We start from the raw sequence: 22,294 nt of genomic DNA on the forward strand, positions 1-22,294 counted from the left end.
TTTTGTTTACGTAAAAATCTGGGATGTTACAAAGAGCACCTTAGTCTTAGCCTCATCCATGTGTATTGTATTTTTTGGTTGAGGCTAACAAGGCTCACAACCTACGTTGTTGGTGCCTTAAGGACTTCCCCAACGCAGGCATACATGAATAGTGGTCTCAACAAAAAGAATCATACCATATATGCACAAAGAGGTTGGGGTTGTTAATCTCATACTACAAATAGTACTTCTCATTTTGTCAAGTCATATATCTTTTACTTTTGAAATCTCAGTCAGCTTTTTGTCAGGTAGATGTTCATGAGGGCTAGCTATAACGCATATGTTCACTTGTCTTATAAGTCATACGTTTTCTATTAGCTAGTAATATTTTTTTTCATAATAAATCAACAGATAATAATTTTAATCATGACTTTTTAGACCAACTAGCTGTGATTCGTGTGGGGATGCCATGCACCTCTGCGGGAGAATGAGGCTACTAGCCACGGTGTAGCGACAGGGAAGGCCTAAGCTATGCGTGATGTGCGTGGGTGCATCAGCGTCAGAATCTGTTGGCGCACAGATACCAGAATCTGTCCGGTTCGAACCCCGGCGTCAGAATCCATTGGACGAGGAAAGGATTCCAACGGCCACGGTGGGCCCGGTTGTCAGATGGCCGGAGCGGCGGCGGTTTAAAGATGCAAAACTCATCGGCCTCGGCCGTCAACGTCTGCTCGAACACGACCGACGAGTCCACGAGGGAGTGGGTTGTGACTCGGACAACACCAAAACCTCCGCCCGCCATGGCGTCGTCGCCGCCGTCACCGCCGCCGAAGCTGCCGATCCCCGGCCGCCGCAACATACTCATCACCAGCGCCTTGCCCTATGTGAACAACGTCCCGCACCTCGGGAACATCATCGGATGTGAGCGTCCCTCCCTCCCTCCCTTCACCGCGCCGCCGCCCCGGCCGCCTTCCCCACTCCCCGAAATTATCCCTCGCCCTTCGCCGTTCGTCTCACGGGCGTTTAATTCGGCTGTGCAGGCGTGCTGAGCGCCGACGTGTTCGCGCGCTACTGCAGGCTGCGCGGGTACAACGCGCTCTACATATGCGGGACGGACGAGTACGGGACGGCCACGGAGACCAAGGCCATGGAGGAGAAGTGCTCGCCCAAGGAGATTTGTGACAAGTGAGTCAGCAGGCCCTTGACCTCACCTCGAATCGCTGCCTTTCAGTGCGGGCTGGCGGTACTTCCCTTCTAGTTGGAAATTTGATCAATCGTTGTGTAATTTTTGAGCAAGATGATTCGATTTGGTGTTATATAGTTGTGCTCGAGCTGTCCGATTTGGGGGGATTTTGTACATGGTGAACTTGAGGCGAGGTGAATTGCCTGGGTAGTAGGGTAGGTGCTGCGTTCAATACTATAGTTAAGTTAATTTTTTCAGCGTTTTGACGTTCCTCACTGCCTTGAGTGTGACTTACTGCGTTTACTTTCTTTCACTTATTGATCTTGATTTCGGTTAGACTTTCTTATTCCTAAATCACAATGAACATGAGTGTCCATGCTGCAATAGTGAATCAAGTGATTTGGTTTTTGCAATAGTTGACTGATGACTTAATCGTGATCCTGCCAGTTCTGTGCATTATATCTTCGTTGGCTATAATTTGATTAGAACCACTGATTTTTACTTTGTCTTTATTGTACACATGAAGCATTCTGTTCATATGCTAGATACATTAATGAAACACGGGCCTATATGTGCCTGATCAAGAAAAAAAAAGATGCATGTATTAAAAAAACACACTTTCTTCTTTCTTTCTTTTTTGAAACACTCCTATGAACACACGAATATGGACCTTGGAGACACTAGGCTAATTTCTTGGCGTTGACGAAATCACCACATGCATCTACTAATTAGTGGCAAAAAAACGTGAGCTCCCGTTTAAGGTTGCAGAGTTGAACCTCCCCCTTTTTTTTAACTGAACCTTCCACCACAAGGAACCTAACTAATTGTAGTTGGGGAAACAAAGCTTTCTTCATATAAACCTTTCCTTGCTGATGAAAACTGCAGGTACCATGCTATCCACAACGAGGTTTACAAGTGGTTTGACATAAAATTTGACAAATTTGGGCGTACGTCCTCTCCTCAGCAGACAGAAATCTGCCAAGCAATTTTCCATAAATTGATGGAAAACAATTGGCTAACAGAAAACACCATGCAGCAGGTACAGATTGTTTGTGGTATTGTACTTGTGTATTCAGATACATATGTATATCTGTTGTGCAATATTTTTTTCTTCTTTGCAGCTTTACTGTGATACATGTAGAAGGTTTTTGGCTGATAGGCTTGTAGAAGGAACATGCCCTATAGAAGGGTGTACTAATAAAGCTGCCAGAGGTGATCAATGTGACAATTGCAGCCATATGTTGAATCCAACTGAACTAATTGATCCAAAGTGTAAGGTAAGCATATCCAGTACTTAGTGTACACTGTCATTTTTGTGTCTGTATTTTTATCATTTGATCGAATTGTATGACGACATTAAAATGTGAGCAATGAATATCCTTTTGGTATTGTGTTTTATTTGTAGGTCTGTAAGAATACTCCCCATATTCGTGAAACAGATCACTTATTCTTGGATCTCCCTCTATTAGAAGGCAAGTTGGTGAACTATATTAATGATACTTCAGTAGCTGGTATGTGGAGTCAAAATGCCATTCAAGCTACAAATGCATGGTTAAAGGAAGGACTAAAGTCACGCTGTATCACAAGAGATCTTAAATGGGGGGTTCCTGTTCCAATTGAGAAGTATAAAGATAAGGTTCGGCCATATCACTTCTGAAGCGAGTCTACAGTTATGAATTTATCTGATTTCCCATTTTGATTATTTTCAGGTTTTCTATGTCTGGTTCGATGCACCGATTGGCTATGTGTCCATCACAGCATCTTATACACCTGAGTGGGAGCAGTGGTGGAAGAATCCTGATAATGTGGAATTATTTCAGTTCATGGGCAAAGATAATGTACCATTTCATACGGTATGATGTCTAAAAAATGTGAACATTTCCTTGAGTCATTAGAGATTGATTTATCATCACTACATGATTATGACCAAGTGGCATTCTTGTGCTCTTTGTTGGATACTGTTTCTATAGCTCCAAGTTCTATTTTATTTGTAGGAAGTCACTACTCCTTGACAGCAATACTTTCTAGGAACAGGATACTTCCATACTATGTTTGTGGCACTTGTGAACTGTCATTTCTTGCAATCACTCCTTTTTTATGAAGTTCTTATTGATTTGGAGGTGCTTTCAGATCATGTTTCCGTCAACACTACTAGGAACCGGTGAAAATTGGACAATGATGAAGACCATTAGTGTCACTGAATATCTGAACTATGAAGGAGGTACATGCTATGGTTGCTACGTTTTCTATTTGTTATTTTCGGATTAGTATGCAGTTCATTTTATCATGTGAGCTATCAACATTTGCTAAAAACAAGGCTTCTTTAATTGAACTGGGTTCTGTCAAGTATTGGAAGATATGTTTGGCCATTTCCTCAATGTTGATCTTGCACTGCTTGAGAATTAATGAATCAAATTGTACAGTTCATGCCAGTTGTTGTCTTCAGACAAGTTTAATGAACTTCAAATTTATATATCATGCATGATAAAATATGCTATATAAATGGTTTCTCTTGAATGTGTTCAGTATATTAGTGTTGCCTACAGTCTGCCATTTCCTTTGAATTTTTGTTTGTGCTTAAAAACATTTTGCAGTGTGTACATATATTTCCTACAAATAACTAAATACTCCTTGCTCCTGTAGGAAAATTCTCCAAGAGTAAGGGTATCGGAGTTTTTGGTAATGATGCCAAGGATACGAATATTCCTCCTGAAGTGTGGCGATACTACCTGCTTATGAATCGGCCTGAGGTTTCCAAAACTTGTCCAGTGATATTTGATATATGACATTTACGTAGTTTAACAAACACATTTGATCTGATTTACATAGGCATCAGATACACTTTTTACATGGACTGATTTGCAAGCCAAATTGAACAGCGAGTTGTTAAACAACTTGGGAAACTTCATCAATCGTGTGCTCAGCTTTATTGCAAAACCAGTGGGTTAGTCAGTCTTACATCAAATATAATACCATCTGATAATTTTATTTATATGTTAATCATCTGATCAATAACCGCTCCTCTTGCGTTACTCGCTTTTTTGAGATTTCATTTTGTTGCTATTTCTGTAGGAGCTGGATATGATTCAATTATACCCGACGCTCCTGGTGCTGAGTCACATCCATCGACAAGTGACATTGCAGAAAAAGTCAGTAAATCCGTTGAACAATATCTTGATGCAATGGAAAAGGTAAATGACGCTCTCGTGCACTATGTGAAGCGGAAGAACCCCAGCACGGCATGCGCCAAGTCGGCTGCTAGTTTTTTTTAACATTGTTTTGATCTTCTTATGACAGGTTAAGCTAAAACAAGGACTGAAGAGTGCAATGGGCATCTCTACTGATGGAAATCGCTATTTGCAAGTAATTCCTTTTTTCCTTTCTTTCATTTACCTCATTTTTCTGTAGTAAATCTTAATTTGTCTTTGCTTTGCTAAAATTAATGTAGGAAAGTGAATTTTGGAAACTTTATAAGGACAATCCAGCAAACTGTGCGATTGTGATGAAAACTTCAGTTGGTCTTGTATATCTCCTTGCCTGTCTGTTGGAGCCTTTCATGCCTTCCTTCTCAAAAGAAGTATGGTCCTAATTGTTATTGAGTGTTGAGTTTCTTCGAATAGCGTTCTCTTGCCCCCAAATCTCACTATGTGGTATATTCTATAAGGTGCTACGTCAATTAAACCTGTCCCCAGAAGAAACTCTTTCTTTCAGTGAAGAAAAGGGCGAAAGTGCGAAGGCAAAAACCCCTTGGGATCTTGTACCAGCAGGGCACAAAATAGGGAGGCCTGTACCTCTGTTTGAGGAATTGGTGCGTCTTTCACTTAGAATTTTCTTTTGTTTTCCATAAGTTTACGCCCCATAACTTGAACTCAGTGCAGAAAGATGAAAAGGTGAGTAAGCATAGGGAAACATATGCAGGCAGTCAAGCTGAGAGGAGGTCAAAAGCAGTGGCTGACGCTGAAGCCACAAAAATTGCTAACCAGCTCAACAGCATAGCATTATCTGGTAAATGTTTAGACAATTTGTTCTTCAAATTTTGCTAGAATCCCAGAACACAACGCATAATTGTCTTTTCTGCTGCACATTTTGGAACAAAGAGAAAATTTCATGTTGGTCAACTTACGGAAACAGTTATCTAGAGATCAAGCACTTGTTCAGTTGGCAGGTGTGCTTTCAAGCACCATGCTCACCTGGGCTCAAACCCGGATGCCCACTGCTTCTTGATCTGAGCTAGAGCTCCTAGTGTAATTTTGGAAAATAATAACAGAAGTAGAGCATGCAAGTGTCAGCTTCATGGTAGATTTCAACCTTTCTGTCCTGTTTGAAATGCTAGGAGTCTTCTTTGAATTATTTTCTGCCAATCTTTTTCAGATTGCAGCAAGTAATTGTCTATGTTTTCTCATTTTTATTTTGCAGGAGGCTCAAAAAAGGAACAAAAGAAAAAGTCTGGTAACTCAAAATCAAAGGTGGCAGAGGCAGAAATATCTGTTGCAAAGTTGGAGATTCGAGTGGGGCTTATCAGAAAAGCAGAGAAGCACCCAGATGCTGATTCGCTGTATGTAGAGGAAATCGATGTTGGAGAGGAGGCTCCAAGAACGGTGGTTAGTGGCCTTGTCAAATACATTCCTCTTGAAGAAATGCAGGTTGGTCTTTCCAGGCATGATTTGGGTTTTGCAGACATTTCTTTGCGATGCCTTGTTTGTTATCACTGACTTGTGATATCTACTATGAATGTGCAGAACCGGAAAGTCTGTGTTCTCTGTAATCTGAAACCAGTGGTGATGCGTGGTATAAAATCACATGCCATGGTTTTGGCTGCTTCTAATGAGGATCATACTAGGGTAATGCATCCAATTTACTTACACATTTGATTAGATTTACACTCTGAAACTAGAAGTGCACATTTTCTGCCAATCTATCGTACTAGTGCTTAACATGCGTAATTTAGGTTGAGTTGGTTGAGCCACCAGCGGATGCTGCCGTGGGGGAGAGGGTGACCTTTGCTGGGCACTCCGGTGAGCCTGAGGCTTCTCTCAGTGGCAAGAGCAAGGTGTGGGAGAAGCTAGCCGCTGACCTGCATAGCAGCGGCGAGCTTGTGGCCTGCTACAAAGATGTCCCTTTCATGACTTCGGCTGGAGTGTGCAAGGTGAAGACAATAGCAAATGGGGAAATCCGCTAGACGGCGATGCCAAAAGGCAGCTTCGACCTAACTATCTTCTGATGTTATTGAAATACTAGCTGACTGCTTTTTGCTGTAAATTTTCTCCTTGGGTTTGAAATTTTTGTGTATTGATGAAAAATGGCAATAGAGAAAATGACGGTGTTTAATTAATTTTCTGGTGGCCTAAAGGGCTGAGAGCCCGAGACTGATTAGTGGACATGGCTAACAGGTCTGAAATGGATAAAGTAAAATTTGCCCCAAATGGCATATGCCCTCACAACGTGGACCACGTGATTCGCTTGGCACTAAGATTCATGTCTAGCAGAAGATAAACAATTGTGGTGATTAAACTGCTCGATGTTTTTATTACAATCACCGAAGTCATTTTAATGCGACATACTCTATGAAAAAAAAACATTGATCCGCCACTGCCAATTACCAAACAAAGGTTGACTAGAAAAAAGAGAAAACAGTAGAGATGGGCCGCCATTGAATGTAGGAGGCCGTCGTCGAGGAACCCTGCAAACTGATAAGTTAGGCCTTGCAGGTTGGCAATGGTAATAAACTAATAATAGTACCGATCCAATCCGAGGCATTTCGATTGGGCCATGGTTACCGGCTCGTGTAGCTTACAGTTTTTTTTTTTCTTTTAACCTTGACCAGAACGCGACAAAGCAAAAAAAAAAAAAGGAATGTTAATCAGGAACCTCCTCGTGCCAACAGCTCATATGTGTCTGTGTGCTTCTAACTGATAGAGCCCCAACACCCTCCTGCACAGTGTAAAAGAGTGTAGCATCGATCAGCAGCAGGAGGAGGAGGAGCACATGGTAGCTCAGGCGCCATTGAAACAGCAGTATCGTGATCCAGGAGGCATGTGCTGCGTCATCGTGTGAGAAACTGAGAATGAGATCAAACCCCCCGGGAACGCACGAGGCTCGCTCAATCAACCGCCCACCGCATCGACGCACGGGGATCGGGGCCGCCCGCACCTCAACGTGCGGTACTGCGGTGCGAGGCTGGGCTTCCTCGCTGTGGAGCGCGCGCGGGGGGGGACGCCCAGCCCAGTCCCAGACACGGAACATGGCGAGCGGAGCAGGGGTTGGTTGGGTTGTACGGAGGTGCCGACCGCGGAGATCAACATGAGAAAAGCGTCCAGAGGATGGCCAGATGCCATGCGCCCACTCCTGCTGGGCGCTGCCTGCCTGCTGCTGCGATCCAATCACCCCGTACCATCTGCTGCTGCCCAACGTGGCAGACTGGCAGGCAGTGCGCCAGTGTCCGATGCCCCGGGTCTCAGCTCCGTTATGGCAGCAACCAGCAAGCCGTGTCGTGTTGCACGAAGGAGCTATCGAACGGCTAAAGCATCAGCAGCTACTCCCCCCTGGCCCGACCCTGCAACGGATAAGCTGAGCGTGAACGCTGAACGGTTCCGGAGCGTACCGTGTTGTTTGGTACATGTGCAGGTACAGCAGCAAGAAAATGTCCGCTGAAGATCCCGCGTGGCGTCGGCAATGCCCGCACACGGCCCGTTGTCAGGTTTGCCGATCCCCAAAGCCAAACGACAGCTATCCTATCTCGAGCGCGGCCAAGACGCCAAAGACTGCGGGCGCGCGCTGTGCTGGCCCCGACCAGGACGCCACGAAAGCGAAGGAAGGCCCCCTCGCAGCGGTTGGTGCCGAAGCAGCCAACACGGTGGTCGATGGATGGATGGCACACAGACTCACCCAGACGAGACCCCGACCTCCTGGTCCTGCCTAGTGACCAGCTGACCTGTCTGTCCATCTGTCTATCCGTCCGACGTAAAATTAACACCCACTTATCGACCGCCTCCAGCTGATCGCCGACGACCCCATTCAGCTCCCCTCTCATTTCGCCGTGGACGCCGCCGGCGATAAGCTGCTGGGTTGGCTACTACCCTAGCTAGCCGCCGAACGGCTTCTCCACTCCACACGCCTTCTCGCCCCCGTCCCGTTCGTCCCATCAGTTTCTCGCGGTCAGCTTCAGAAATGAAAACTTCTCTTTCTCTCTGCTTTCCGTGACAGGGGTGATCGCAACCCCGATAGATGCTCGGACGGCGAGGGGCCCCATCCAAATATTCTCATCCCCAGACCCCAGGCCAGGCGGCACAGAATTTTTTTTCTCTCTCTCTCTCTCTCTCTCTCTTCTAACAGACGAGCACCGCGACGACGAGATTATCGGCTCAATTAGATGGCTAAACACGGCCTCATCACGCCACATGTTGGCGGCTCTTTATTACGTAAAACACAAAGCTTTTTCTAGACGACGTCGCCGTCCAGGAGGCGAGATGGAATCTTGGCTGTTTATTAAGTGGGGGCGGGGCTGTACAAAGACAAAAGGTGCTCCCGTGTCCAATCACGGCCAAGACACAACTGCTTTTGTAATGCAGGAACACTAGTAGTAGTAGTACATGGCATCGGTTTAATCAGGGCCCTATATATAATCATGTCAGGCTCAGGAAAGACCATCAGCAATGTCCTAATCGAAAAAAAAAATTATATGTCCTTGAGATGAGATTTCACATGTGTAAGAAATGTCAAATCCCCATGCATGGCAACATGTGCTTACTGCTTAGTTTAATCGTAGCAAGCAGGGTGCCATGCATGGTTTACGAGTATTTTTATGGCATGTACTAAGAGCGAGGGATTAAGATGCCTCGCTGTTCTAGGGCAAACCTGATGGGAGGATTAGACTTGAGAGTTGAGAGGGATGCATCAGCCTTGGAAACAGTAAAAAGTCACCGGTGAGAGCGATAGCACAGAGGGAGTGGCGGTGGTGGCCAAAGACGCTTCTCTTTTGAGAGAGGATTGGATCAAGCAGAGAAAGAAAAAAAAAGCTTCTTTTTACCAGCGCACATTTTTATTCAGTGTTCATCCAGACACTGTTGAGCAACAACTTTCAGTTCCTGTACTGCTCTATCTCCACAAGCTGGCTTTTCCAGATATATTCCACGAGAAGACCTTTCACCAGAAGTCCGAAAGCAAACCTCAGAGCGTGTATGCAACAAGCCAATCACATATCCGATTATCTCACACTCATCCTCCTCTAAATTCTAAATTCTAAGGCCTTGTTTAGTTTGCAAAAAAAATTAGTTCGAGACACTGTAGCATTTTCGTTTGTTTGTGGCAAATATGTTCAATTATGGACTAACTATGATCAAAAGATTTATCTCGCGTTTTACAGGCAAACTGTATAATTAGTTTTGGTTTTTGACTATATTTAATGCTTCATGCATGTGCCGCAAGATTTGATGTGACCGGAAATTTTGAAAAGTTTTTGATTTTTGGGGTGAACTAAACAAGGCCTAAACTGAATTCACTGTGCCAAGATCCTTAACCTTCATAGATCGGTGAACTTTGCCATACAGCACTGTTTGATCGTCAAATTTGCTAGAGGACATCCATTTCTCCATCGATTGCGCTATCAACACGCACCTATAGAATATCTAACAAATGGTTACCAGTAATACGCAAGCTAGTGAGCTACGGAACAAGAATGGCAAACAGATTTGCCATTGCCAGGGCCAACCGTTTCCTTCACTGAAAGCTACCCATTTTTTGTGTAATGAATGTGAAAAGTTGCCACCACTCTTGTTCAGTTTCCTGTTTGTGCATGTCTGAAAAAGATGAAAGGGAACGAAAGTTGCATCTGTCTCATGTTTGTATTGCACTATCGCGCAAGTGGAAGACTTGTTTAGCATGTTCTAAGCTTTCCAGGCGCACTGATCTATACTTAATTTGGTGTTAACCAAAGTACTCTGTGTTTGTTCTGAAGCAGCACTACTGCATGCCATGTTTCGTTCACAGGCTACTAGCCAATCATTTAGGGACATGTTACATTTTTGTTTTAAACAAAGGATTCAGTGGCATGATTGTTTATACTACTAGATGCTATCTCTTGACTCGCAATTGGAAGCTGAATGTTATATATAGGCTGCATCTACTGCGACTGGCCACCTGCTGGTCATGGTTTCTTTGTTTTCTACAGACCTCAACCTACAGAATTCTTTTGGGCACTGTTACATTCATTAATTCACTAGAAGTTTCAGCTTTAGAGCTTGTTTAGATCTGAAATTTTTTTCGATTCTGACACTGTAAGACTTTCGTTTTTATTTGACAAACATTGTCCAATCATAAAGCAACTAGGATTAAAAGATTCGTTTCACGATTTACAGACAAACTGTGTGCAATTAGTTTTTGTTTTCATCTATATTTAATGCTTTATGTATGTGCCGCAAGATTCGATGTGACGAGAATCTTGAAAAGTTTTTGGTTTTTGGGTTAGCTAAACAAGGCCTTACTCTGCAGAACTCACAGTTTAATCATGCGAAAACGCATACAGTAAATTTTAAAACTACAATTGGTAACACTTGATTTGACATAGGCACTGTGCCATAAAAAGAGTACTTGCCTCTATGCACTTATTTCTCCCACAACTCTATTGATCTTCTCCAACGCCACGAGTGATTGGGATTAACAATATTAATTACTCAATTTTACCCTACCATGCATGCATACACTTTCTCCATACAACATAATAATAGCTAGGAATTCACCATTACAGGCTTACGTACAGCAAAGTTGCGAAAAGAAATTTACGGCACGATTGTTTGTTTGGCACAAGATTTGATTTGACGGTCGATCCCCGCGGGAAGATTGTCGTCTGCTAGTTCCACATCCACCAGCTGATCTGGCCGGCGTCCTCGTCGTCGTCCGCGTGGTGGTGGGTGTGTCCGGCGAAGAACGCGGCGGCTTCTTCTTCGGCGTAGTAGCTGCATCCCTCGTCGCTGCCGGCGCCGTCGTCATCCGACTGGATCCCTCCTCCCGCGCCGTGGTTTACTGGACCCATCCCGCAGTCGTGGTAGTGGTGGTCCTCGCCGCCGGGGAAGTAGGACTCCACGCTGCTATCAACGGCCGCGGCGAACCGGCAACCGGCGCCGTACAACAGAGCGTCCGTGTCCACCACCGCGCTCCCGCCGCTGCCCGTGCTCAGCCTGTCCTCGGACTTCACCTGTTGCACCTCGAACGCCGCCTCCTCCTCCTCCGCCGCCGGCTCTGTTGGCTCCTCGACGTCATCGGCCAAGGAAGCCTTGACGTCGTCCACCGCCGGCAACGCTGCCGCGGCGTCGGTGGCAGCGCTGGCGCCGCCCTCCGTCGCCTCCTTCTCTTGCAGCTTCTCGGTCAACGACACCACCTGAATGAAACCACAGTACAGATCGCCGAAACGTCCATCAGTAACGTACTTGGAGACCGCCATGGAAGAAAGCTCTGCTCGGTTGCTAAGGGCGGGGGCGGGCGGCCGGGAGGATTACCTGTGAACGGAGGCGGTGGTTGTCCTGGAGGATGACGTCGTGGTCCGCGCGGAGGGCGTCGAAGGAGGCCTTGAGGCGGTCGAAGTCGCGCTCGAGCTGCTTGGTCTTCCACCGGGCGCGGCGGTTCTGGAACCAGACGGCCACCTGGCGAGGCTGCAGGCCCAGCTTGCGCGCCAGCTCCGTCTTGCGCTCCGGCTCCAGCTTGTTCTCCTCCTCGAAGCTCCTCTCCAGCAGATGCACCTGCACGTGCGCGCACCATGCCCATCCACGCGTCAGGGAAAGAACACGCCATGCATCTACACTACACGTGTTGCCTAGTAAGCCGCTAGGTGTGGCAAGAGCAGTTGACTATACCTGCTCCGGTGTGAGGCGGCGCTTCTTCTCCGGCAGCTGCTCGTCGTAGTACTCCTCCTCGAGGAGCTCGTCGGGCGAGGTGAAGAAGGGCCGTTTTACGCCGCGCCCTTCTTCAAGGCCAAGCATCGGTCTCCCGCCTTCATCACTCCCACATGGCAACCCCAATCAGTACACAAGAATAATTCCATGCCAAGATCGAAATCGAAGAAAGCACCATGCAAACAAAGAGATTTGGATGGGACTAATACCTCGATGGAACAAGCCGCCGCCGCCGCCGCCGCCGGGACCACCGGCTGCGCCGCAGTCCAGGAAGAGCATCTGCCCGGCGCCGGAGCCGGGCGCGTTGAAGATGAGCCGTCCGGACTCCATGGATCAATGCAAAGATCGTCGAGGCAAAAGCTTGGAGATTCTTTGCCCGAATTATTACTTAATCGGGAGTGGATCGATGAAGACTAATAATATTTATATGGGCGTCGACGTATGTACAGAAGCTAGCGAGCTAGCTGCCGACGACGACGGTGAGGGGTGGGATCTATAAGAAGCAGGAGGAGGAGGCGAGCATGGCGGCGATCTTGTGGCGGAAGAAGCTGGTGCTCCACAGAAGCCTCGCCGGAGTCTCCATCGGAATCAACCAAAATCCCATCATGCACGCCCCAGCCCCCGTGCGACCGCGGGATCTCCTCAGCCGCGCGGAGGAGATCGGCCGAGAGCACTCGCCGGAAACACCCTCTCGTCGACCGAGCGAGTCCCGGAGTGGGACAATTCGGCTACGCTACGGCGGCCGGATCGGAGGAGGTTGGTGGTGGACGACGGAGTCGCGAAAAGGAAAAACCTTTTTGTTCTAATTTTTTATATATATCTCTATAAGGAAAATGCTTTAATATTCGCTAATATATATTTTTTGCTTTGGAGGGCTCTGGAACTAAAGTTTGAAGAAATGGAGAGGGACCTTCTTATAGGCGCCGGGGCAAGGTTGGTTGACGATTTTGCCCCTTAGCTTGGTGGCAACGGTGGGTGGCCGGCGCGGGAGACGAACGGTGTTAACGGTAGGCCCCGCAGAGGAGAGGATCTCTCATCTCAATCTCATCTCATCTTTTGCGCTGAAAGGTGAGAAACGTTTGCCCACTTGGGGACAAAGGCATGGTCAGAACTCACTCAGGATCTTCTGTCAAGGCATGCTGAGGTCAGCATGGATTGAAAAATTACTCTATATTTACTTTCAAACAGAAAAAATAATCCCACTATGGTTTGAGTCGAAAGTATACACGAACCATGCACTGATGCAATGTTTGTTTGTATTTAAGAGTTATTATGGGGATGCTACTATAATATTGTGTTCTTCTCTTCAACTCTACTATGCACTTGATTTTTTTTCCGTACCTCTCCCTCTTCGGCTGTCTATATTCTCTAATTCTGCCTAAGGAGGACATGTTTGGAATCGCTTAAAATTAGATTTGTGACTGCCCTACTGCGAGAACCAGAGAAATCGCACCAAACGTCTTTTATGAGAATCGATGATTCTTTTCACCGCTAGAGACACAACAAACACGAGATTAAACTAGCCCTCGTGTGTTTTCGTGTCGAGGGGTGGAGGCCAGGGTCACGATAACGCATTGTGCAGTGGTCGTGTCGCCGTTGCAGTCCCAAACATGGCCAAAGTTTCTTCTTCACCTATGATGAGGTTAATGTATTGAATTAGGAGCTTTATTAGTCTGGGGTTAAGGGAAGGTCATGGCGCTACAGGATTAACCTGGAGAATGCATATAGCAAGTGTACATCACCAGCCATATGCATGCATGATAGTGAATCACAAACTTTTTTTGTGGAATGTGAAGGACAACCATTAGAAAGGTTGAAGTAACCATGATGAGTCTATGACAATGGTGGTGCTCAATACCACAATTAGATTCATATAGATATACATATTGTAGCTTGATTCATAATATTTTTACTCATACTGAGTGTGTTCCTTCTAGAAACGCGTGCAGTGCCACAATCTTACCACACACCAACAACATCCTCCCTACTCATGCCATTTGTATTAGGACTTCCTGTGACACTCATGTTCTCACACTTTTTTTATGCACATAATGTCCCATGTTACTAATTGTTCTTGCACCTATTTTATTTTTCTAATAGAATACTATTTAACAGTTAAAAAATCTAAAGATTGGGTTCAAGTTCAAAATATTTACTTAAAACAAAACCAAAGTGACTTATAATTTAAAAAGAAAAAAAGTAGTAGTTTCAACGATACATTGCCAAATTATCTTCCTCATGTTGCTAGGTGATGTAGTTGAAAGTTAACTAGTTATCGAGTAACAAGAACACGTGGATACCATCATGCATGTATGAAGGTTTCCAATAATTCAGGGCCTACTGTAGCCATCTCTTGTTTTCACCACACGTCCACACTCGAGCAGTTAACCTGATGAACACGACTAATTGATTATGACGTTCTCATCACTACAGGATAAATGAACCTTTACTCTCACTAGAGTTAAATTGTTCTCAGGACAAGATAAATAGTCAACATCGATCCGTTAGAACAATTTTCAAACTATCGATAAAAAAGTTACTAGCTAGCTAGGCGACAAACGGATTACACGCTTTGGTAGTATACCAAATACTGTACGTGCAAAATGTTTGCTTTCTATCGTGGTGGGAAAGATGAAACTAGTAAAACCTGCGGTGATGCAACGAATCCGTGCTAGATCCAATGCGAGCTGGTGACGGCCGTGGCAACCGATCGTGGATCTGTCCATGCCGTCCTGTCGGTTAACTGTCCGGTGACAGGGAATTCTCGGGACCATTCCACTGGAATGGACTCCGCCGCCCGCGCCTCCTACAGGTCACCAGGGGCCTTTGCGTCCAAACCCAGCACCGCACCCCCCGAGCCCCGGGGCTCCCAGCAGAGAGCAGACTCCACCCAGCCAAAACGGCGGCCGTTCGTTTCCGAGCTGCAGCTTCGCTCCGGGCTCCGGCTGTCCCTGCGCGGCAGTTCTTCTCCCTGTCTCTACTGCCGCCATGCATCTACCGTGCGGCGGGCCTGCAAATGCTGGCGCGGAGGCCATGTGGCCGGAGTCGACAGCCAATGTGGTAGGGCGCCGGCCGCCGGGCCGGGCCGGGGCTGGCTGCTCTGCTGCCTGCTGGTGGTCCATGTGCTGGTAGGCTACTAGCCACGATTTGCACTGAAAGATTCCATCGAGTCTCGTCGTCCAGCGCATGATGCTCCATGGGTTTATCATCCCATGTGGAAATAAACTAGATGTATTCCTGTCTTATTTTATGTATTCGTCGTATTGCTTCATTATTTTTCTATTGGAAAATAATGCTAGGGTTGTGGGGGGAGAAGATAAAGCTGTGGCTGAGGCACCGAGGAACTCACTCACTCACTCACCTTTCTTGTTTGAAGAGCAGTCGTAATTCTATTTAATAGGGGTAGAGATGGAAAAATGCTCTCTAATTAATTACTTTTTGGTAAGCACAATCATGTCCTAAACGTCAAGAATTTCAAGTATGGAGGGAGTATGTGAGGTGCTGTTGCAATTTTGTGCTGAACCCATTTAGTAGTATGGTCCAAGAGCATAGGATTAGGATGGTCCTCACTGCCCCCCACGAGATGGTGGATGCGGCTGTCAAAATCGAAATACTCTTTCCGTTTTTTTTAAGCAGTACAGTATGTCACTTTAGTCTAAGGCCAAACTCTTGTAACCTTGATAGAGTTTATAAAAAAACAAAAATTCATCAACAACATCAAATTATTGTATTAATTGTCTACGGGATATATCTTGGTATTATATTTATTTTTACATGCATATATACTATATTTTTAAATAATGTCAAAATTAAAACAACTTTACAATTTATGGATTGTTTGGATCCTCTGAAATTTTTATAGACTACAATAGGGGGGGTGACATAGCTTATAGCTTCACGCACAGATTCTAGTAGGGAGCAGATGGGATTCACTTATCCATTGACACTGGGAGCAAGGAGTAGTAGCTAAATGACCAGAATCAATTCTCACATGCTTCCCACCCTGCTCTCTCACCAGAATCAACTACAATCACTCTATCCAAAGAATTAAGAAGCTGGAGCTAAGAATCAAGAAGTGCTAAAGTGAGTTCTATCAAATAGGCAGTAACCTGAGCTGTTTGAATCAGCTAGAGCTTTTCTTAGCAGCCTTTTGTAAGTTCTACCTGATCCAAATAGGGCCTTCGGAGTTAATAGAGAGGCGTTTCTTCTCATTTGATTCAAAAGACAATGTAATTGTGTATGAATGAAGGACACTAAGACAATGTCCCTAATTTGTCCTAAACTAGCAAAAAGTTGATTATTTTAGGGTGAAGGTAGTTTAAAATTAAATTCCATGCTACACTACAAACTAATAGAATAGTAGAGTTTTCTTGATTACTTTAGGGTGAAGGTAGCAAAAATGTAGCTTAGTTAGGCCTTGTTTAGTTCCGAAAAGTGAAAAGTTTTCGGAACTATAGCACTTTCGTTTGTTTGTGACAAATATTATCCAATCATGGACTAACTAGGATCAAAAAATTCATCTCGTGATTTACAACTAAACTGTGTAATTAGTTTTTATTTTCGTCTATATTTAATGTTTCATTCATGTGCCACAAGATTCGATGTGACGGGGAATCTTGAAAACTTTTTGGTTTTGAAGGTGAACTAAACAAGGCCTTAGTTGAGTTTTCTTGTGGTGAAACATACTCTAGCTAGTCCTTGACTTTGGCAACTATTTTGCAGTATCGGGCATCGGCACCTGCGGTGATTTTTCTATCTTGTTGCCTTGTTTACTTCCAAAAAATTTTAGGAAATCGACATTGTAGCACTTTCGTTTGTATTTGACAAATATTGTCCAATTGTAGACTAACTATGCTCAAAAAATTCGTCTCGTCAATTTCGACCAAACTGTGCAATTAGTTTTTATTTTCGCCTATATTTAATACTTCATGCATGCATCTAAAGATTCGATGTGACGGGGAATCTAAAAAATTTTGCAAATTTTTTTTGAGAACTAAACAAGGCCCAAATTGAGGTAGTTGAGGGCACCAATGACAATTGCAAGTAAAATATCTTTCTCCATAAAAAGATTCAAGAAAAATATGTGAACACCTAACTTCTGACGTTGCATACCGGGTAGCCCACTCCCTATATGCTATAGCTATCTTGCCACTGTGTTTTTCTAATGCGGACATGTTAGTTTTATACATCGGTATCTTCACTGGTTAAGTTTAGAGTAACATAACATATAATAATTAACTGCTAATGGCACCATCAATGTACGTGGCAGGGGTTTAAAGAAAGCATCACCACCTTTCAGCCCACACCAAAAAACTTCGCACAAAAAACATCATCATATAATGAATGTTATATATGATGTAATGTTTTCAGTCCGATCATTCGCATAAAAAACTTCGTCCGATCATTCTCACCTCGTTTCCAGCCCATTAGGCCTGGGCATTCGGGTTACCCGATTTTTTCGGGTCGGGTAATTCGGGTAATTCAAAATTCGGGTAATGAAAATTGTTACCCGATATTAGTCTCGAAAAAACACTACCCGCAATTTCGGGTACCCGATAATTTGGGTTCGGGTTCGGGTATTCCCGATTTATCCGAATTTTCAAAAAACAACACACTATACAAAATTTCAATAGCAATTTATATATAATTTCAGCAGCAATTTGTATAGAATTTCAATAGCATTTTGTAGAGAATAATATATTACTATCACTTGTTCAAACAAAGAGAATTATGTTCTAATAAATTGATAAATTCTAATATTTAACTAACAACACATGATAAATACAAAGATATAGATAAATATTCGGGTAATTCAGGTACCGGAAGATATTACCCGAATTACCCAAACTAATTTCGGGTAATCAAAATTACTATCCGAATTTAGAATCGGGTACTGTCACACCCGGATGTAAAAGAGCATTCGGGTGCCAAATCACATGTGCGCCAGGATCTCAAATTCACACACATGGACCGACATCATCAATGGTACAAAACACAGTGTTCAAACGAATTACATAAATGAGAGTAAAAGTACCATTATTACAAGCCAAATGTTTATCAAAGTGCGGAGGGGAAACATAAACTAAACTGTTCCATAAATAAAGGGAAAACTAAACGCCGACGTAGCAGGACCACCTTGCCACAGGAAGGTCGACGGTAGAACCACACGAGCCTAACAACCAGGAGACTCAGGGTAGTCCTCAGGGAAATCGCAATTGTACTCCTGATCGTCCGAGCAACCTTTAATGATTATAGCAAGGGTGAGCTCATGTCGAACTCAGCAAGCACAGACGGAAAGTAATGACATGCAAGGCTTAAAACAAGGTAAAGCTGACTTGGTTTGACTGCGGTAGCATTTTAGTTGAACACTTTTAGTTATGACTATTATTAGAACAACCTATTACTAATTATGAGTAGCATAAACCCAACCCTTAATTAGTGTAAGTAGTAATTAGCATCTTTTAAGTACTATCCTAAAAATTATAGAAGTCCAGGGATTAACCCCAGTTATTACCACAGGATAGCAATCCTGCCATCACGGAATAGCCATTCCGCCAAAACACGAGGTAGCAACCTCGCCAAGGTCCATCTCCAAGTAACCAGTGAATCCAATTTGCTCATCAAGTGAGGGTCTGGGCCGCTCGTGACCGTGAGCACGGCTGATATATCAGTTTTACACTCTGCAGAGGTGTGCACGTTCACTCCAAGTCGTGATTCCCATTTGCCCGGGGTCGCGACTCCCCAAAACACTACCAAGGTGAGCAGGCAGGGTTTCACTACGAGACCTTTCACAGGGTCCAACTAATAAGATGCCACTCGTAAGTTTTTGCCGGGGCGCGCGGCAGCCGTGCCCATAGCAATGGGACCCCGAACTGACCGACCTCTTAATATGAATACCCAAGCTACATTCCTTACGCCTACCCGGAAAGTAACACCCTACCAGTGGAGGTCCTGCTAATTAGTCAAGCCAGAGCCCATATAGCTTGGAGCTGCACTGTAAGTCCCAGGGGGCCGCTCCCTGACTAAGTCCTTACGGAGAGCAGAGACGGGTACGCCCGGCAAACCGGACCACCAACGGTACCCGCTCCCCCCTGTCACCACCATCATCACGATGCTCGTAAGCATCCATCATCGCCATCACCTCAGTGACCAAAGATTCAGCACAGTTTAAGCATCAAGTTGAGTAGAGATTAATACTTGTTTAGGCATGTGTATAAGATGAGTAGAGCAGCTAAGCAGACCTAGTATAGCCTAGTCTACCCAAACACATAACCCTAGGTGAGCAAGGAATAATAAGTAAAGCTAGTCATGTCCTTAGGGTTTGCATTCATTGGACACATGCATATAAAGTAAATGACATTAATGAGTAGGTTCAAAATGATCAAACGGTGTCTGCACTTGCCTTGGTCGAAGTCGGGTTGCTCTAACTCAGCGGGATCCTGAACCTCTTCCTTCACGAACGTCTCGTTGGCTATACGCGACAATCATCAATCATAGGAACAATACATGCAAGCAAACAAACTTAATTAGAAACAGTACACCAAAGCATGCGAAAACAGAAAGCAACTGCACTACTGCATTCTACTCGACGAAACGAAACTGTAGCGACCAGAATCACCTAAATCGGAGTTACGATGCAAAAGTTATGGCTAAAACAAGTTGAATGGCATTTCTGCAGATAAACTGAACTATTTTTCGTAATTAAAACTGAATTAAAACTCATTTTGGATTAAATACATAAATACCAACGGATGCAGGGGCTAAACTGTAAAAGCAGGGGCATATTTTAAATGAAAGTATAACTGAGTTGGATCGCGGGTTAAATTCGAAGAAATGCGAGGGCCTTTTCGCAAAAAGGCCAGGGAAGCGCGGGCTGGCCGGTCCACAGCACAGTGCGGTGGACCGGGCGCGGGGCAGGGTGGCCGCGGTCCATGGTGGACCGCGCCTACGGAGCGGCGCCGGCGGGTGCGTGAACCCGGTCCACGTGGACCGACCGCACGAGGCGCTGGGCCGCGGTCCACCGTGGACCGCGCGCCGGTGCAGGGGCGGGTGCGTGCGCAGGGGCGCCGGCGGGCGGCGGTGGCGCCATGGGCGCCGCCCGGAGCTTCGGCGGCGGTGCTGCAGGGCACGGGGGAGCGTGCCGAGGGCGTTGGCGGGGTCGGCACGACGAGGCGAACGCGATGGGACTCTCACCTTCGCGAAACGTCGACGGCAAAGAGAAGCCCGACGGCGGCGGCGCGAGCTAGGCGAGAAGGGCGCTTAGGGCTAGGGTTTCGCGGCTGGGGCGTCTAGGGGTGCGTGCGGGCGAGCTGCGGCGCTTCTTATAGGGCGCTGCGAACTTTGGTTCGCGTGCGGGGCACGGAATCCCGAGCGGAGGCGGCGGTTGTTGCTCCCGTCCGATTCGGACGGAGCTCGGGGATGACAGGTGGGTCCCACCTGCGGGACCCACGCGTCGGCGGCTGCGGGTGGAGGGGGGGCTGGGCTGGAGCGCGCAGCTGCTGCGGCTGGGCCGCTGCCCATTTTTTTTTAACAGATTTCTCCTATATTTTGTTTTCTTGCAACAAAATAAAAACCAAGGCAACCAAGCACTAAATAAATCAAGCAAAAACAATGCAACGGCATGAATGCAGGAAAAACATGTTTCTACCCTTATATTTAATTTTATTTAATTTTGTAAATTATTTAATATTTCCCAAAAATTCAAATTGAGCCAAAAATTAAATCAAATTTAAACTAAATTTGAATTTCAAAAAAATTTGGAGTGTTATAAACCTCGGGTTCGGGTAATTCGGGTCCGGGTCCGGGTTATTCGGGTACGGGTAATTTGCCCAGGCCTACCGCCCATGCATCAGCCCACACGTGACACTTTCAAACGGAGTCTGTGTGCGTCCGCAAGAGAAGAGTTTGTTTATTTGTGTATTCTATTAATTGATTTGCGTACATAGCGTTTTTTTCAAAATAAAAAAAGTTATAACTACTAATCCGAGTATCTAAACTAGATTCTGATTATACCATTAAATTTTTTATAATAAATCCTTTAAAACAAGACCCCACATGAATATATTTAGATAAAATTTTATTAATAAACATTTGTTCTATAAAGATAGAATATTCTTTTAATATTGAACAGATGTGATGTTCTAGATTAAAAATAATGTTCCTCTTTACAATAAAAATGTTCAGGATTCTAATTTTAGTTTTATGGAATTATAATATATAAAATAAATATATGACATAAATAAAAAATAATTAAATCTAGAGCAAAGCATAAGAAAAAATTAAAACACGTAATAGAGAAAAAATTCAAAGAACATCATAAAATATACCTAGATATACCTAGAACATCGTATATATTACTAAATACATTATAAAACATCGTATATATATATATATTACAAAACATCATTAAATACATCATAATGTTATATATATATATTATAAAACATCATTAAATACATCATAAAACATCACATGTGTACTAAATGAACATCACTAAATACACCATAAAACATTGCTAAATATATTATAGAACATTGTATATATATTACAAAACATCACTAAATACATCATTAAACTTCACATGTGTACTAAGTTAACATCACTAAATGCACCATAGAACATCACTAAATACGTTATTGAACATTGCATATATACTATGTGAACATCACTAAATATATCATGAAACATCACAAAAAACATCATAAAACATCATCATATATACCACGAGAATATAAAAAATATCACATGTATAACGCGGGAACATAAGAAAAAAAATGATATCACTTACATACTACATGAACATAAAAAAACAACATATAACATTATAAAAAAGTCATCATAGAACATAACATCTACGCTATATGAATATAGAATCTCAGGAATATAGAAAATAAAAAATTAAACATGAAAAAAATAATTAAGTAATGTAAAAATGAAAAATGAAAAAAAGTCTATTCAAAACATGTGAGCTTGTTTGCTCGCCTGAAAAGCCATGGTTGAAAATATTGTTCGTTGATTTATTGCGAGAAAAAAAACATTGTTGACTGGCAAAAAAAATATAACTTATAAAACAAACGAACGAGATGATAAAAAGAAAAAAATAAAAATACAAAAAAAATAAATCTAAATATATAAACAAGCAAAATAATTAGTTATAGTAATTGTTTGTTTATATACTACATGAACATTATAGCATCTCATAGGATACAAAAATAAAAGAAAAACCATGAAAAAATAGTTAATTAGCTAT

At 44.0% G+C, this 22,294-nt stretch overlaps 2 protein-coding genes across 3 annotated transcripts; one reads left to right on the forward strand and one right to left on the reverse strand.

Moving 5' to 3' along the window:
- Positions 691–6,597, forward strand: LOC8071735 (probable methionine--tRNA ligase). The gene is made up of 17 exons (XM_002452567.2): positions 691–900; positions 1,020–1,164; positions 2,048–2,201; positions 2,284–2,439; positions 2,568–2,798; positions 2,872–3,015; positions 3,293–3,383; positions 3,806–3,912; positions 3,992–4,106; positions 4,235–4,353; positions 4,460–4,525; positions 4,611–4,739; positions 4,827–4,970; positions 5,041–5,167; positions 5,579–5,805; positions 5,902–6,003; positions 6,111–6,597. The coding sequence occupies exons 1-17, from the start codon at positions 780–782 to the stop codon at positions 6,339–6,341; spliced, it is 2,409 nt and encodes an 802-aa protein (XP_002452612.1). The 5' UTR covers positions 691–779; the 3' UTR covers positions 6,342–6,597.
- Positions 10,652–12,943, reverse strand: LOC110434634 (homeobox-leucine zipper protein HOX16-like). 2 transcript variants are annotated; one of them, XM_021459113.1, is made up of 4 exons: positions 12,255–12,943; positions 12,007–12,143; positions 11,653–11,892; positions 10,652–11,534 (listed from the first exon to the last, which is right to left on the reverse strand). In XM_021459113.1, exons 1-4 carry the CDS (start codon positions 12,373–12,375, stop codon positions 11,007–11,009), a joined length of 1,026 nt encoding a protein of 341 aa, XP_021314788.1. In that variant the 5' UTR covers positions 12,376–12,943; the 3' UTR covers positions 10,652–11,006. The 2 variants fall into 2 exon arrangements, with proteins under 2 accessions (XP_021314788.1, XP_021314789.1); XM_021459114.1 differs by having other exon boundaries at positions 12,007–12,151; positions 12,255–12,940.

The sequence above is a fragment of the Sorghum bicolor genome, chromosome 4, assembly GCF_000003195.3.
Source record: "Sorghum bicolor cultivar BTx623 chromosome 4, Sorghum_bicolor_NCBIv3, whole genome shotgun sequence".
Classification (NCBI taxonomy): Eukaryota; Viridiplantae; Streptophyta; class Magnoliopsida; order Poales; family Poaceae; genus Sorghum; species Sorghum bicolor.